At 36.5% G+C, this 19291-nt stretch overlaps 1 protein-coding gene across 1 annotated transcript; it reads right to left on the bottom strand.

Annotated features, from left to right (window-relative positions):
- Nucleotides 1-11838: 11838 nt before the first annotated feature.
- bola3 (bolA family member 3) lies at nt 11839-16790 on the bottom strand. Its single transcript, XM_028809814.2, has 4 exons — nt 16590-16790; nt 15944-16070; nt 14704-14792; nt 11839-12346 (listed from the first exon to the last, which is right to left on the bottom strand). Exons 1-4 carry the CDS (start codon nt 16623-16625, stop codon nt 12269-12271), a joined length of 330 nt encoding a protein of 109 aa, XP_028665647.1. The 5' UTR covers nt 16626-16790; the 3' UTR covers nt 11839-12268.
- Between the last annotated feature and the right edge of the window lie 2501 nt (nt 16791-19291).

The raw sequence follows: 19291 nt of genomic DNA, 5'->3' as shown, positions 1-19291 counted from the left end.
AATGCAATGAAGAATACCGACAATGTACACCTTTAGAAGTGGAATGAATCGACTGTACACTGAAGCATTCCATCGCCAAACATAAAAATACAAAGTAGAACATTTCAGATAAACGATGAGTTTTGTTAATCATAAACAATGCAACCTAACTATTATATGCGTTACGTTTTTATTTATTCTCACCAAGCGTTACATATCTACATGGGAAATGGACATGGGTAATATGTTTATAATAATTCTCATTAAAATACACTGTCAAAATATATTAATGAGCAAACTGTAACACATTGGCCAATAAAAAATGTGTGCGCTGTCATTTAGGACAGAATGCATTGTTAACGTCACGCACTCTACTGACATGATGTCACGAAAAAAAAAAAAGAAACAGCACAATCCATGTAAACTCATATCCTCCTTGATTTTTAACCTTATGATTAATTGATAATATTAAATAAATAATGTCATTTTAAGAAGATGACAAGTCTGCTATAGTTAGTTCAATTAACGCTCCTTTTAAAAAGTTTGTATCTACAGAATATAAAACAGAATCTCAATGATGCGAGACTCGCGAGTAGTAACGAATAATATGTGACACTGAGAAATTATAATTCATAATAACGGGAACAAGTAAAAACTACGAATTCTTAAAACGGACATTGTAAACGTAAGAATTTCAATAAATAATTTAGGAGGCTTGTGTGTGCATTTCAATATCGATTTAAGAGCTAAGTAGGCCACCTGTTGTACTAAACGGTAGCTCAAGCAGCACTTAACCGTAAATAGTCTAACAACTAAATTTAAGTGAATGAAACGAAAATGCTGCGCCGCTACAATAAAGGTTCACGCTGTCATTCTGCATGTTTAGAAGGCGCTGATTGGCTGAAACTGTTTATAGCGAATTGTCCCAAGTTGGAAGCGCTGTAGACCAATAGAAATCAGAAACGAAAAGACACATTTAAGCATGCTGGACACTAGTTTGTTTTTGTACAATACAAATTCAGTACGACACAAGGGTCTCCAAACACACAAATGTGAAGCTTATTACGTTTTACAGTAAAAATATTTACAAACACAATATAATTAGGGATGTGTGCCCTCTGGCCGATTACGGCTGCCCAACCTTTCTTTGATAGCTCGATTCGATATCTGTCCAAGTTGGAATTTTTTGTTAAATGGAGGAACTGAAAAAAAAAAAAAAACTTTCACAAGAGGAAGATCAACGACGTGAACCTGTTGTGTTTTTACTGAGAGACAGTTGCACTACCATTGAGCCACCTAATCGGGGTAATTAACAAGCTCCGCACAACTGAACTACTACTACTGTTCTTAACCGCAAACGGATGTAGACAATATATGTTGTTTGACATATGCACGTTAAATTGGTTTAATTGACAGGAGAGTATCATTGTTGTATTCTAGTGAAGACGAAAAAATTATATTTATATATGTATACTATATGACTTGCGGTTTTGAAGAAAATTAAGCGTTGCATAAAAAGATTGCACGATCAGTCTTTTTATATATATAAAGTTATATAAGATATATATGACAATATATCTTTGACTTTCTGACAAAGGAAATCACAGCACAATAACAATAATGAATTCTCAGCAACTACCTGAATTGTCGTTTCAGGCCGTCACTTAACTATATTAACTGAAGTGTACGAATGACAAAATATAACGTGAGAGTTAAGTGTCAAATAGACGCTAAAATATATAGAGCTCAAAGTCTTCGAGTGTGTTCAGGCTTCACAAAGTCTCCTTTAACTGCTCACTGCTTCGACCGCCTTGACGGGTCAGTAACCAGTGCGCATGTCTGCGCGGGGCTTCTAACCGTGTGTCACGATACAATCCCAGTGAGTAGGTCTGCTCGAGGCTTCGAACCGCTTGTCAGGATACAATCCCAGTGCACATATCTGCTCAGTACTTCGAATCATTATTCATCGAGCTCCAATTTGAAGTACATATGGCATCAGCAGAGTTCAAAAACTCTACAGAATTGCCAGATGAAATGAATGTTTGTGGATGATCAATACATTTTAAATGATTGTGCCCGATAATACTTAGTGGCAAAAAATCAAACTATAAATTATACATCATACAAATGCCGACTTGTAGAATGCATAATGCTGCAAAGAAGAGCTTTAGTAATGCCGGTGACAACACCTCTCTCACTATACTACTCTCATTAATATCCATTCTTCGCCTCGTGCAACGTTTTCATGCAACACTGAATGTATGTCATTTAGTATACATCTGAATATAATTGTTTTCGTCTTCATTACATACATACATACATACATACATAAAAAAACATATATTATATACATCCACTCTGCTAAAAACAGTAGTGGTGCAGCGGTAGTGTTGGCGCCCCATAATAAGTCATGCGTGGGTTCGGGTCCCATGTCCACCCGGTGTGAATTGTTACCCAAAAGAGTCTGTTTTACATTTTTTTTTTCATTTAACAGCAAATTCCACCTTGGACCGATAGTGAGTAAGGCGAACTATTAAAGTAGGGTTGGATTGCCATAGGCGGCCAAGTTGCACACACCCTTAGTAATGATATATCAAACATGTGCATATATATATATATATATATACAGTATATATATATATATATATATATATATATATATATATATATATATATATATATATATATATATAAAGATATATCAATGGGCATTTTGTTTCATGTTTATAACAAAACAAATAATTTGATTGACGATTTCAACTGTTTTTGTGGTTGTTGATGGCGGGTTTAGCAGTTTAAATTTTTAAATATTAAATTAATCAGGTGGAATATGTTCTTACTTTGAGTGTTGGGGGGGCTACATGGCAAATGTGTTAGTGACTGGGATTGCGCCTCTGTAACTGGAAGATTGCTTAGGAATGATACAGACTGGACAACTATCATATGTGTTTAAGGAAATGTTCTATTAGTCTGCTGTGCTGTGCAAGACAACTTTTTACTGATCGCCTATTAGGACCTTGAACAATGTGTTCTCGAGGGAGCGATGCTGCTGGTAAAGGGAAATGCTTTTTCGACAGCAAGTCCAGATGTGTTCATCCCGCTGCTTTTTGTTGCCTCAGCACTCAAGAGGATCTTTAATGCCGACCTTGATACATGCAATGCTCACTTGATACATGCACTGCTCACCTTGGAGTATCCCGTGTGTGTCTGTGTGTCAGTGTACCAGTGACTGATCTGCGCTGTGTCTCTCAGCCACTCTGATGTGCTCCGGTTTGACACCTTTGAATGTTTGGTGCAGCCGAGCAAATTCAACCTGATCTGCCACAGTGGGTTTGTTATACCCTTATTCAATGACGGGATTCATGGACATCAAATGGCAATGAATAGAACATATATTAATGTAAATACATGAGCTGCCTTCCGCAATTAATCATCGCATTTTGATAGCAATTCTAAGTGGAGATGATTCCCAAATAGATCTCTTATGCGATCCTTCCACAGTATCTCTCAAAATTATTTAGTTCAAATTGGTTATAAAGATTTCACTCCTGATCGTTTTTTTATTATTATTGATTTTAGTGATGATTTAACTTGGACTTGCACTACGCTCAGAATTTGAAAAGAAACCACCTTAATCAGTTGAGCCACAATCAACTGTGACGGTGGCTTTTCTTCGTAGCGAACTAATTACTTTTGTGCTCCACAAAATATTGTAAAGTATTAATAAATGAAATATCTCGTACTTGACCGAATAATAACATCTGTGATTTAAGGACTTCACCTTGTCTTTCTGAAATGTGCTTACCTATATCATGGCAAAGTAGAGGGATAAACCTTTATTTTCTGTCTACTCTGTTTTAATTACGTCAGAACAAAGAAAACGTTTAAGGATAAATAACAAGGCTCATTTTCAATTTATGTTTTTTTTTTTTTAAACTACAACATTAGGGCAGTGGAACCCCAAACGTCAGGCTATTAAATGTGATCTCAAAAAAGATGAGGGTTAATTATAATACTAATTGAGGATTACATTAGTGCACCCACCACATGACAAACCAATTCAGGATCTCAGATTAGGACCCAAGTGCAGCAATGGAATGGGTGACACCTCAGTACCACATTACTTCAGATGGAAGTGTGACTGGAGTGCCAATTCTGCAATCAACCCCCAGGTTTTCCCTGCAGGTTGGAGGGCCTACATGTAGGGCTGGATGCAGGTTAACGTCATACCCAGGACGGAGCAATTGCAGGTTAAGGGCCTTTCTCAAGGACCCAACGAAGTGGAGTCACTTTTGGCGTTTACCAGATTTGAGCCAGCAACCTTTCGATTGCCAGTGCAAATCCCTAGCCTCAGAGACACCACTCTGCCCATAATACTAATAACAGGAGCAGTAATAATGATACAGTGTAAAAGTGAATATTCATTGAAAGAGCCGGGGCTCCAAGAGTGAGGCGTCTTATTTTGTTTAACTCTTGCTATTGTATAGTACATTCTGCCTGTCGGCGTTAGTTATATAGTATATATACTGTATATATATATATATATATATTTTAGATATCAGACACTAGAAGCCGCTGACGAACCCTTCTCTTCATTGCCAGCCTGTAGCAGCGTCAAAGTAAAAGCAATAGAGTTTTAACAGACGTCTTTGAAGTTGATCTTGCGTTTGTGTAATGTTAATGAAAATGTCCAGGAAGTGTAACTAGAGAGTGTCAAATGCTTCGAAGCTTCGATAAGATTTCCGACACAATTGCTTCAAATGTTTTGATGCTTCGTGAGGCTTCTCTCCGCCCATCACTATCTCTGGCAAGCAGTACTTTCGTAGCTGTGAGTTTGATGTCAGAAGGGGACCTTGTTTTTCGATTTCCTGGATAATCCAGTTACTGATTGTGTCAGGGTTGTCTGTGTAGGTATTTGCTGTCTTGCAAAGGAGTCACCGCTTTGAAGTCTGGCCTTGGAGGATGTCTGTATTTACCTGAAATTAACATGTTTGACAATATTGGTTTCTAATCAGCAGATCTGTACTCATTAATGGTTGGTAACAATACACTTTGTTAACTTATGTTTTCATTAATTGTTAAACCCAGGAAATTTAGATGTGCCATTGATTAAACTGATTGTCCAGGACTGACAACAGCAGGGACTAAAGGAGGTTAAAACTCCTGGGCAGCAGAAGGCAGAGAGCACAGTACACAGAAAACGCTGCCAAGACACTTGGACAGAGCACAGGGGTCTTGCAGGCAGACAAGGGTACCTCGCTGGCACGATGTGAGGCACAAGGACGGCAACACTTCCAGGGAGGAAGAGACAGCTCCACAAAGAGACGCCGGATGTGGGTTCAGCGAGAGAGGGAATCCGCATGAAAGGACCAAGCAAAGCTGACAGACGAGAAATGAGGCGTGCCTAGGTCCCAGCAACACAAGGAGCCCAGAGTGGAAGAAAAAGGAACAACGAAGAGACGCTGACAGGGATTCAACAATTTGACACAACTTCTGTAGGGGAACGAGTGTCCAGTGAACAGAGTGCATCCGTGGACAGCTGAACAATTAAGTGTTGGGGTAACACAGTGAGCAACTTGGACTCTGCACCACTAAAGGTTGTATCCTCCGATTCTTGTTTTTAATGGACTTTTAGAGTGTGGACTGTGTATTTTCCTTTTAAAAAAGGAAATTAGTTCCTGATATGTTTAGATTTTGTTATGTTCGTTTATCTTTTTAATGTACCTTATATTGTCTTGTGTAATAGATCTTACTGTTGCTTTTTTCTGAAATTACTGTTGTGTCTTTCATTGTGTGTTTACTCACCGCCCAATTTAAAGAAACCTGTGTGCTATTATTGGTAAATTTCAGGAGTTCCCAGTCTCTTAATAAAACTGGGTGGCGTAGTCGGATATTTTAATGGTGTCTAAATTAGATTACCTGTAAGTGTGACCAGACACCTGTTACATTAGGTTAAGCAATAATACGTGCTTGCACAAAGTCACTGTTAAGGAAGTCCCAGAGTGGTCGCATTTATTCTCATTCAGCTTTGAAAATTGAGATCAATATGTTGAACGCAATTTAAGTTTCTCTTCAAGACTAATTTTCCAGACTGTACGGTGGCATAGTGGTTTGTGCTGCCACCTTAAAATCCCAAACCAGCATTTACTTGTTGATTGCTAGCTGTGCTGCTACCGTAGTTTACGACGGGTTGAAATCCAAGTAATCATCGCAGACCTCTGCGTTAACATTTGCACAATGCAAAGCATATGTCTCCGTTATATGACCCGTAAATGCAATATTCATTTTTGTGATGCACCACCTACTGGAATGACAAACGCAAAGTGTCTGTGATGAGCAATTCTTTGGAATAACAAAAATAAAAACCAGATTTTTGTTTTCAATTCTTCCGAAGCTCTCACATCACAAACACCTTTGTTTTAGATTGCAGTTTTTAGAAGCACTGGAGTGCATGTGGATTGCATGTGCATGCGTGGGTTCTGCAATGTATTGAAGATCTGACCCACTTTGCTACTTGCTTTGTACTCAATAATACTAGTCCACCAAGAATTCAACGGGGGTTAAACTGGTTTTACATTATTATTAGCTGTACTATCCAGCTTCGTCCAGGAAATGTGGTAAGACAATGGGCCTTGTAATGTCATCAATTAATCGCATGTATGAGAAGTACTACTGTATGTAACTACTTTGTAGCTAAGTACCTTTTTTGCACACAATATACTGTATGTAGTTTTTACCAAAGGCTACTATTAGTGGCAGGACATGTGGTGCAATGGTTATGGCTTTGGACCTAGTACTTGAAACCCTGAGGTTATGGGGTCAAATCCTGCTACTGACACTGAGTGACCATGAGCACATCACTTCATGTGCCTGCTCTCCAAACAGAAAAACAAATGAAAATGTAACCAGTTGAATCACAAATTCTCCAGGACACTTTCTCTTTTCCAGTCGTTCATTTGTCCTATTGGCTAGCTGGCTAGTGCTGCTGTCAGTTTTGCTGTGTCCTCCCTTTGCATAAAGTCCTGTCAGTGCCATGCAGAGCATGCAAGTTAACATAACGTTAGTAAATATCGACAAATACAAAATGTATCACCTAATGTTCTTTTTTCAGTAACATCACCACATTTAAATCAAATATGTCAAATAATTTTTGAGATTTTTGGTGTTTTTAAGTTTTTCTGTTGGGTGGGGTGGGGGGTTACCTGTAGATATTGATATTTTGACATATCATTTCTTAGTGGAAAACTTCTGGACTACATATGCAACCCGGCCAAATTTCAGCTTTCTTAATTAAACTGGAAGTAGTGTTTTTGTTGATTAGCAAGTGAGGAATGAGTCAGCCAGCTTTGCGTCATATATAGATTTATGGCCACATTTCATCAGTGGGTGTTTTTTTATTGTGCCTAAACCAGTCACATACAGTTATATATACTGTACTTCGAAAGAGTATGTCCATTAATTGCAGACCCCATGGTGTTTGGCACTCGGCACCCACCTTAAGAAAAGGACAAGTGTTTGTGTGTCCATTCAGTTGCTATGCCTCCGTCATTCCAACAGATGGCTCATCCCAAACATTTGTATTAATAAAATCCACTGCATGTCATATCAACAGATACACTGCTTTTACGAATTCCATAACAAATGGTATATAACAGAGACATGCATTGCATTTGCCATTCAAATAGATCGCACATCACAAACATTTGTAGTAACGTATTTTATTACTACATTACTTGTGATGTGTGATCTGTTTGAATGTCAAATGCAATGCATTTTATTACTACACTAGACAAAGAGCCCGTTTCGACAATGTAAGATGAAATGGGCACGAGTTTGTGTCAGCAGTGTATGAAGAACAAATGATAAGTAACGAAGAAGTTGTTTTATAATGATTGTAGTCCGCTTTACTCATTACTGTACAGGCTTGTACTGTTAGTTGATGAATTTACCAGGCCTATAGTATAATATTGAATGATGAATGTTCCATTAAAATATGGAATAGTTATACATATAAGCACTACAAATCTGATACAGGTGTATTGAATGAATGCGTAATTGAGGCAGAATGCGTAATTAGGCCTCGAGCTGTAGTTGAAATCGCCTTTCAGGCCTCTAGAGCTTTAATTGAAGTCGCCTAGCTCTTTGAATTTTTGCGGCCATAAATCCGCCGCCTGCCGCGATGTTGGGGTTGGATGTCAGTCTCGTAAGGTTTTTCAGGCAGCTGTGCAGAAGGCGACTGTGCATTCGGCTTCGGACGGACGTGAGTGAGGAGGCAGGCGAATTATGTATCAAGATGTATTACAAAATACATTCTAACAGAAAGTGAACAACAAATGTTAATATTGAGGTCTATGTTGATTACTTGGATTTCAACCCATCTTAGATGGGTAGCACAGCCCCTCTGCTGGATTGGTATTACTAAAAATATTCATGAGGCCTGCACTTGCATTAAATCAAAGTCTCACTCCTTTTTTTATGAATGAGACCTAAAAATTCAAGGGTAAAACCAGAGCTATTCATTTATTATTTATTACAACCTCCTATACCTTTTATCAACATTATTGACATTTAATGGTAGATTTCTTGTGGTCAAGTGTTTCATGCCCTGCGGTGGGCTGGCACCCTGCCCAAGGGTTTTGTTTCCTGCCTTGGGCACTGTGTTGGCTGGTATTGGATCCAGCAGACCCCTGTGACCCTGTAGTTAGGATATAGTGGGTTGGTGGATGGATGGATGGAAGTGTTTCATATTCCAAAAAATAAAGAGACACTATGGCAAAACGAAAGTGCTGCAGCATTCCATCTGTTAACACCAGTCAGATACAAACACAGCTCGCACCTAGTGAAATAAATTATAAACAAAACTAACTTGTCCATACCTATCTTTAAAATTACATTAAAAATAGCATAAAAATATTTAACTTCATTATCTTGTTCTGAATCACCTTTTACTGGAGTTCAGGAATCCCAGCAGCATCCCAGCCAACCCTAAACTGGTACAATTACTCACACAAACCTGCCCATTTTAAGAGTCAACAATTATTCTGTCCTGTACCACTGGGATGTAGAAGGAAACTGGAATACCAGGAGAAAACCCAAGCAGACGTGTATCACAGGCAGACTCCATTCGGCTAGCAAAAAAGTTGAAACTATGGAAAAGTGTGTTACAACTATGCTTCAGATTATTTAAAAAGTTTCAAGTTTACAGACAAGTATACTTTCTGCATTTTAATTTACTCCAAAGATAACCTTAGCATGGTGAAATGGCTTGTATTCAGAGCTGTTATTAAGAGCCAATTGGGTTATGCGTGGCAAATCTGTCTATGGCAAGGATCCAGAAATAGAACACTGCCAAAAGAACTCAGTAACAGGGATATGGGTTTTCACACCTGGATCCAGCATCAGAGACAATTTCCACTGCCCAGAGTCTGAGGATCAAGTCATCCAAAACAGGCCAGTCAAGCTCAGCCTGAAAAGGCCTCTTTAAACTGTAATGTGGACTAACCACATGAAAGTCGAAAGGGTAAGGTCGGGTGCAGGGTAAGAATGTTGACAGACATGAGTAGGACTTGCAAAAACTTTGGTAATACAAACTGGCCAAGGATACACTGAATGGAAATTATACTGTATCTCCACCACTAAAGAAGATGAAAACGCGAGTGGATAAAACATGATTGAATTAGGCTTTCACCACCCTCCCATAAGCATTATTAATCTTGGTATTCTACTGCTGTCTGAGTGCAAAATTAATTTTTGAGATTTTTTTAAATACACCACATTTATATTTCATTATCCAATTAAAAAACTTTAAAATTTTAATAAAAAATCTATTATAATTGGTCTCTCTTATTTTAAATCATTGTCAATTTGTTAGTTTGTTTGCTCACTACTCTTAGTTAATATATGGAATTAGAAAAGCTTTTAACAGAGTACAGTTACAAAAGGAAATGACACCTCTAAGAGTTGCATAAGATATGTCTTATATTTTGATCATGGTTTATGTAATTCAACTATATTTATCTGTTATTTGCAAATCAAAACGTTCCACAGATGCAGCTGCTAAGCAAACAATAATTTGGATTTACAGGTTTAGGTAGTTTTCTTTGTTCACATACACAAATAAGATTAACATTATCTTCAACGCTTTGTTAAAATAAACTTCTTTTCAGGCATACAGTATGTTTCTTAAATAATATTTCATTTAGATATCAGAATTTATAACCATTCATTGTATACCCTAACACTATACACAATAAAACAGACATTCTGTAGGTCTCAAAAAGCAAAAAATAATAATTTAAGGAAAGTGATGTCATCAGTAAGAAAACTCTGGTTTAAAAATGCTGAAATTAATTCAGGTCCTATTTCTTAAAACCATAATGAAACAATTGTACTTTGAGCAGAACATGCTTTGTTACATACTCTGAATTCATTCTGATGCCAGTCAAACTGTTGAATTCATTCTGTGGCCAGTCAAACTGTCAATATTGTTTAGAAAACTAAGTACCAAGTTTGCCAACTACTTTAAAGAGTAAAAGTAAAAGAAAGTTTCCACTGGCAATATAAAAGGTCAAAGGAACCCATTATGAACATACAATAACACTATTGTTATATACTGTATGCTAGTGCATTTCCTTGAAACTCTGCATGCTGTAATCACATTACAGCAATTACAACAAAAACATGCCATTGAGTCCAACAAGCTCCTCAATCCAGTTGTTACAATTGTAACAATTATTTTAAACAGTCCAGCATGTCCAAAGGATTCCGGAAAAAAAGATTAAGTCATCTGTAATCCTCTTTAATAAAACCCCTGTGTGCATCCAGTGTCCGTGTGTGTGTGTGTGTCTTCTGGTGAAGTGCGCATGCGCGGAGCACGGTGCGATGCTTCAAAGGCCGTCTGACGCGTCACACAAGACAGAGAGGGCAGGACCTATAAAATATCACGCGGCAGATCCAATCGGATTTCTGGAAGTGAGGTAAGACTTAAAACAAAAGGCACGAAAAATCCAATCGGGTACTGAGACGCGGTGACCAGCTTCCCCAAAGAGGTGGTATTAGTGTTTGTGGTTGTGCAAGTGTTCACTCTGAGGATGTCAGATTTGCAATTAAGAAGCCTGGCCCTGTAAAGTGTCAGTAGTTGAAGGGGTTTTCCTAAATATACAAATTTTCATGATATTACAATAGGATGACTTTTAAAAGTAGATTTATTTTCGCACACATAAAATCTGTTGCTGGGGTGATGCCACACATACAATAATCAGCTGCACACCAGCACAGATTAAAATACTTGCTGGGGAACTGCACAGTACTTGCTGGAGAGACGCCACAAGCACGATTATCAGCTACACGTCACACATTACATCAGTTGCTGGGGAGAATCTGCTGATTGCCCACTGTTGTGACAGAAAATTAAACGCATATTCCGGACATCAAAGCCAGTATTACTGTCAGAGAAAATTACAGGCATTTTACGGAAATACAAACCAGTATTACTGTGAGAGAAAATTAAAGGCACACAATACAGTGACGCATATTACAGCCACATACAAGCCAGTATTACTGTAACAGAAAATATTATGAACGTACAAGCCTATATTACTGTGGCTATCTACTAACAACATGCCACCCAAAAAAGAAGAAAAAGATAATGAACGTCAGAAAAACGGTAAAACAGAAAGACTCAGAAGAGCAAATAGATCTATAGAGGAACAGGAAAATGAGCGTAAAGAAAATTCTCAAAGAGAATGCACTACTGTTCTAACATCCATTATTGTAACAGGCTTAATGTCTAGTTTCAAAATAAAAAAGTACCTCATATAATTTATATATAAACACTTGTATGTGACTCTCACAGATAAATAGACGATGACTTCGAATTTTATTATTGCATGTAATTTTGTGTCACCAACATATATTGATGGACCCAAAAAGGAAATACAACATAATCAAAATAACCCCTTTTAAAAATAAAGAACAGAACATTACAGAGTTAATTTAACCACACTTATTAAAGATCATGATTAGAAATAATGTGTGTAAATATATCTTAAAAACAATTATAATTTGTTCATTTGCAGACCACCTTGGAAATAAAACTCAGGCACCTTAAAGTAAAAAGCACTTATATTCTTACATTCCTACAACGGACATGAAAACATTTATAATATTATAATTTGCTTTAGAAATCAAAGTCCAGGCTTTATATTACTAAAATAAAATGTCTTCATTTTTTTTTAGTTTCCACTCCGTACGACATCCTTGGCTTGACACAAGTGTTTGGGGAATACATTCAATTTGTTTGTTGTAGCTGGGGAGTACTGGTAAATATTCTGAGTCCATGCATTGATTTAATTTCTTCTTTTAATGCCTGAAAAGAAAAAAAAAATCTGTAGATAATTTAAGCATTTCGTAATCTGTAGGTATTAAAAAAGGGCCTTTGGTATTTTTTTTTTTAGTTACTCTTCTCATATTTTTTAGCCAATCTGGAAAAAGCCTGGTCTTCTTTTTAATGCTTTGAAATTAATATAATGTATATAAATTCCTTCCCTCCTTTCAAAAAATACCTTGGGAAATTAAAAATATGTTATTTTCCCTGCTTATGGTTGCTACATCTTACTTAAAGTGCATGGGTATTTTTTCTTCCGTGTTTTCGGGCTTTCCTCCCACATCTTAAAGAAAACTGGCATCTCTGAAATGGACCAATGTGGTGGACTAGCCTCATGTTTATTATTGGTTCCTGCCTTGATGCCAATGCCATTCAAAAGCCTAAAACTGAATCAAGCAGGTTGTATAAATGTATAGTTATTATACTAATGAATACAGTTGAATGCACTGCTGCATTTAATCAGAGATCTTGCATAACACAAGTTAGTAAATTCAGTTTTAAATAAAAATAAGAATATAATTAATCTTGTCACTGAAATTTATTGTTACAGTGAATATAAAAGGTCACCACCACCCACTTTTGAGATTTGCACCTTTTGTTGTAGGACACTCTGAAAATAAGAAGAAATTAAATTAGATCTGCTCAAAATTCAATTCACACATTGTAATCTACACTAGCCAAGTTAAAAAAAATTCCAGGAGCAACTTTTGCTAGAGGATTCCACTGCTTGGAAGTTCAATTTGAAGCAAATAACTATTATGGGTGGGAAAATGTTTTTAGAAGTACTTTGAGAAAAAGTTCTGTAAATGTTGTGTAATTGCACTAAAAACATGTTAAATATGTTAAGTGTTACAATCTTCTTAAAGGGCCAGTGCTTTATTAATTAAAATCATGCAGATCTGTTTGCATATTGTTTAAAGGTGACAAAGCCAATTAACATATAATAAAACTGCTGTGATTATTATGTGATTATTCATTGTGAAAGAACAGAGTAATTTTGAAAAAGTGTTGAATTTCTTTTCCTAGTTCAGTGTAGAAACTCAATATTTGTTGTGCTTGTATTACAGACTTTTCACACCGGCTCTGGAAAAACAAAGTATACTTGGTTACATTACAAATGAATTCAGCCCACATGAAAGTAGTTCCCAGCTTTGTTTAATCACAATTATTTCATAAATAGTGTATTTTGATCTTATAAAGTATAAACAATATAAAAAATAACTACACTCATTTCAGGACAAATACAGGTAAAATTCCGTTACAACGAACTGCCAGGGACCTAAAAAATATTTTGTTGTAATGAAAATTTCGTTGTAATGAGATTCTGTATTTGCCACTATAGTACTTTCTTTAACATGTGTCCAGGCATTTGCAATCATTTCAATAGCTTCTTTCGTATTAATTTTAATCTTCTCCGGTCTACAAGTTATGCTGATGAGAATTTTTCTCAGCATTTCCTTGTGATAATACACTTTCAGGGTGCGAATGATGCCCAAATCCTATGGCTGAAGCACTGCTGTGCAATTGGGTGGGAGGAATTCATTGCGAACATTATCTAAATGCGGAAGCATGTTGTGGGCAGCACAGTTATCAATCAGAAGCCAAATCATCATTTTCTTCTTCTTCATATTGTGAGGTTTCTGAAATCTTTTGGGATCCCCCCCACCCAACGGGAATGTCATGCTGAAGTGCATCCCGAAGTGCGATTGTTGCGTCTGTGGAAGATTGTCTGCTGCCAGATAATAATAACTACTCTGATCAGGATGCCTCCTGGACGCCTCCCTGGTGAGGTGTTCCAGGCACGTCCAACCGGGAGGAGGCCCCGGGGAAGACCCAATGAGTTAAATTCCAATGGATGTTTTTCAAATGTTGATGAGCAATAAGCAAAAGGTATCATGGAAAACAAACAGCAAAAAAAAAAAAAAAACAGTACGAGGAAAGTTTGAAGAAAGAATTTTTTTTTTTTTTTTTTATTTACAATGTTTCTGTTTGGGGATCGTTGTGCAAAACTGAGCTGCGACCACAGAACTAACTGCTATGTGGATGATTCATTCAAGCATTTCAAGGTCTTTTGGGCACTTCGCTGTAATGAAAGTATCTGCTGATTGTATTTCGTAGTAACAAAATTTCTATAGACTCGTGTCATATGGGGAAACTGTCGGGACCATAAAAACACTTCGTTGTAATGAAAGTTTCGTTGTAAAGATATTCGTTGTAATGGAATTTTACCTGTATATCAAATAAACTACGTGTATTTTTTTTTTTTTTTTACTCCAGGCATTCCCAATTTTACAAAAATGAAACTGGACAAATTAATGCATATAATCAAAGCAGAATACCTGGTTTACTAGCTGATGCTGCTGAACCGTTCTCTTCCCTTTGAATTCTTCCGATTCTATATGGATTTCATACATAGCTCCACAGCCTCCTACAAATAAAAATGTTAAAAAATATTGATTTAAAAGCATGGATATATTATAAAATGAATGTGTTCAAAAGAAACAATTACAAACGAAAATAAAGAAAAGTTAACAACATCTGCATTAAAATCAAAGACTACACTCCACTTTAGTCAGTTAAAAAGTAGGTCACAATCTTGAACCAATGTGACCTAACAATACAACCATCAATTTTTCAGTTGCAGAAAGCAGGTCTTTTAACTGAAACAGAAAATATACAGCTAGATTGTGTTCATATTTATTGTTCGTAAAAAAATTAAAATCATGCTCTAATCAATTATATTTTGCAATAAACATGAAATACTACTATCCAGCAATATTGCATGAATGGGTTGGAACATGTGAAACATCCTGAATTCCATTAAACCTCTGCATAGCAGAAAAGCTGCAGGCACAGAAAGCTATTCAGAGTTTTTAAAAAAAAAATTACAAGAAAGTGCTAAAACCTTTCAATTAAATTAAACAAAGACAAACAACAGAAGCCAGCCTTAAATTAAATACATTATTCTGCTATGTGTGTGCAATATAAGGCCACCCTGTCTTCAGGAATGTTTTCAAGCACCACCTGGGAATCTCCAGATGCTGCACAGCCAGTAAGGAGATCTACTCCTTGCAGCGTATCTTGGGTTGTACCATGTCCTCTCCCCAGTAGGCTGTGCTGGACATTCTATGAAGGATCCTCCTAACCACATGTCTAAACTATCTCAACTGGCTCCTCTCAAGCTGAAGAAGCAGCAGTTCTATTCTGAAATCCTTCTGGAATGCAAAATTTCTTACCTATCACAGAGTCTGAGCCCAGCACGCATCATTAGTAGAACCTCCACTGCAGCAAATTAAAAGCACCCAACATCGTTATGCCAACAAACTGAAGTAAAACATGTGGCACAAAACTGACATGTGAATTCAAGTTGTTTATATTTTATTTAATAAGTCTGCAATAGGTATAAATAAAAGTAAAAAAAAAAAAAAACATTTTCAGAAATAAGCACACATTTTATTGCACTCAGTCTTTGACTGAATCTGGCAGTTGTTCCAACCTTCTTCTTAAACAAGACTTACCAGATTCGTAACATCCGTGATGGAACATTAATGTTAACATAAAGAAAAAAAAATGACATGCCTGAGATATCTACAACTTTTAATGATGTGGCTTGAGGAAACTTCTCTTTTAGTAATAGTGCAATCCGTGCTTCTCCAGTTGTTGGGGCGTGCACTGCTCTTTGGATGAAAGCTTTTGTCAGCAGAGCCTGTGTAAATAATCGTTGAATACTTTAATCTACAGAAAAAATAGCGAATGTCTTAATCTTTTTTTGTTTTAATCTGGGTGTTGCACATTATTGAAAAATATCCAAATAAGATGTTTTGATTATACATAAACCAGTTTAACGCATTTAGGTCAGATTTAAGTTGTATATAATACTACATATAAAGCTTAAATCTATTTTCATTCTGGACAATCGGTAATAATAATAATAAACACATAATAGAAAAGACATGAAACATTTCTGCACCAACGATAAACAAGCAAATAAATACTAAAATCCTAACCTGAACTAGAAGCTTTCATACTAAAAACCATAAGACTTGCTTGACAATAGTAGCATAAAAAAGCCATAATTATGACACACTGACGGTAAGCTCATGGGCTCTGTCTGTACAGTTGTGGGGTTAAGGCTATTAAAACGTTAACCGTCAAGTAGAAACCATCTAATTTCTCGTTGTATAAATAATTAGATTTTCAATAAGGAAGCTAACTTTTTCCTCACCCGAGCATTCCAAAACAGTCTGTTGCTGGAGTTCATCGTGCAAAGGGAACTTAAACCTATATTTTATTTACCAATTTTTCTTAAAGTAAAAACGACAAAAAACGTAAATGAATTAGAAACATTTCCATGCCATGGCTTCAAAGTCACTTTACAAAAGTCGCACGAAAATGACGTATTCCTTCCGCGTCTTGCGCGCCCTCTGCTGGAATTGTCCTTGTTGTCATCATCCTCCTATCTGACTCATATAATGAAGACAGCTGAGTAAACCAAGTGACGCAAACGTGCGGGACTCCTATAAAGAGTGAGTCAATTCCACCTACTTACGGATACAGGGTTGAGGCTCCGACCGGAGTGTAGACGTTCGGCTTCCCAGAAAACGGGCAGGTAACGGCCTGTGACAGTCTCCTCACAGATGTGACTGAGAAGAACACGTGTATTATTTATGTATTAATTTAATCGTCCTCCGTCAGCTTTTCACGACGTCGAATATACTCCGTGTCAAATATGATATGAAAGTCTTGCACGTTGGCAGTAAATCTGCCTATTCAGCTTTACGCATCCTCTAATTTTCCCACTGGATCGGTCCATTTTGTCATTCCCCATAAATTCATGCACATCCTTCTTTCATATTACGGAGTGAAATAATAAACGAGCATGCATACCTAATTAATACCTAATACATAATAATCCGTATGTAAATTCATGTGTGCGATATAAATGTGTAATACTCATTATTTCGGTTTTATGTTTTCTTCATTTCTTTCCTTAAACAGAGATTTGATAGCTGTCACATTGGCTGGAAATAAATATATAAAAATCTTTAATATGAGTGTTTTCCACTTTTTTATTATCTATGCCACTCATGTTACTATCGCGGGAACACGTTTGTTTCCATGGTTTTGTATGAAAGTGTATTTTCCTTACCTCTAATGCTCAATAAAACCTGAATGGAAGAAACTGCACACAATTTGATCAAAAATGTTCCTGTGGCCAAATGATGTCATTTTTGTATTTTTCTTGTCATCCAACACCATATTGTACTGAAAACTCCTGTTTGCAGAGGAGAATCTATTCTATGACCATTCTTTCCAACACTTTTAAAAATAAAGATGCCAAAGCAATTTTTCAGAGCGATGCCATTTTTAGTTCCAGAAAGAACCTTTATGTAGATCCATAACAGCTTTCATAAATAACCAAGAAGAGATGATAACCTCTTCTTCTTCCTCTGCCCTTCTATTCCTATCACTATTTTGCCCACATATTCATTGTCTCTCCTCATCCCATGTCCACATCTAATGTCTTCTCCTGCACTCCTTTTACTGCCCATCTCTCAGCTCAATACATCATTGCTAGTCTTACCAATGTCTCAAAAATCTTTACTTTAACCTTCACCTTAATTCCTCTATCACACAATACTTCCATTTGGTACATCTACTCTACACTCTATGGGTTACATTTGCATCTAGTTTTCCTTAGGCTACCACTGATCCTACTTAAATGTATTCACTTTTTGCAATAGCTCTCCCTGCAGGCTACCTTCTGAATCCTGATCATCATTAAGCCTTATATATTCTGTCTTCTTCCTATTTATCTTCAACCCTCTATCTTTCAAAGCCTTCTCCATTTTTCCAACTTCCACTCCACTTCCTCCTTTCTGGTGCTACACAACACAATGTAATCATCAAAAAGAATGCACCAGGGAGATTGGTCTTTTATTCCATGATTCAACACATCCATAACAAGATTAAAGAGCTAAGGACTTAAAGAAGATCCTGTGGTGCAGACCTAATAAAACTGGAATCTTGTTTGTTAGCCCAACACTGCTTTTAACCAGAGTCCTCACTTAATGTTTTTCTTGATGCTTCTTTATCAGCTGCCTCAATGTGAAGACTGCATTAATGGTTCCACTCCCTGGTATAAAACCAAACTGCTCCACCCCTATGGTAGTCTCTTCACTAAACCTTCTCTTTATAACCCTTTCCCAAATTTTCATTGTGTGTGACATCAGCTTTATCTCTACAGCAGGGGCGTAACTAGATAGAATGGGACCCGTGTGAAAGTTTTCAATGGGGCCCCTAGGATTAGGTACATCAACATAGATAAATGCATATCGAACATTTTGTACATTTTTATTCAAACAGGAAAAAATATAACTATATAATGTAACTAACACACTATTTGATTTCTGAAATCTTTAACTACAAGTGATGTCATTTGTACTATGTTGCCTTACCCACTTCGCATTACTACCAATTTCTGCATCATTTATGAAACAGCCCACGTAATTTTTATAAACACTGTATGTGAATATTACAATAATTTATTGTAAAATGATCTATTGCAAATACTGATAGTACTGTAATCATCACAAAAAATTGTTTTCATCACATGTTGAAGTTATAGGTAATGCACTACCAGTATGCGTACATTATTGGAACCACTGTTGTCAAATGTTTTGTAAATTTGAAAATGAGGTGACATTGATTAAAAATACATAATACTGCAGTAGCACTGGCAATGATGTAACTTTAGACAGAAGTATTGTTATAATTATGTAATTTGTAAATGATACAAAAAAGAGAAGTGATCCATAAGGAACTGTACTGCATACTAAAGGTGGATTTAACTATAGAAAAAATAACAAAAACAAGTAATTATAATATATATTCCTCTTTTGGGATTTTAATTTGGCAAAATCTTGT

Source organism: Erpetoichthys calabaricus, chromosome 9 (assembly GCF_900747795.2).
Source record: "Erpetoichthys calabaricus chromosome 9, fErpCal1.3, whole genome shotgun sequence".
NCBI classification, from domain to species: domain Eukaryota; kingdom Metazoa; phylum Chordata; class Cladistia; order Polypteriformes; family Polypteridae; genus Erpetoichthys; species Erpetoichthys calabaricus.
Note: the sequence above shows the minus strand (reverse complement) of the source record. Positions and strands in the feature narration are given on the sequence as shown.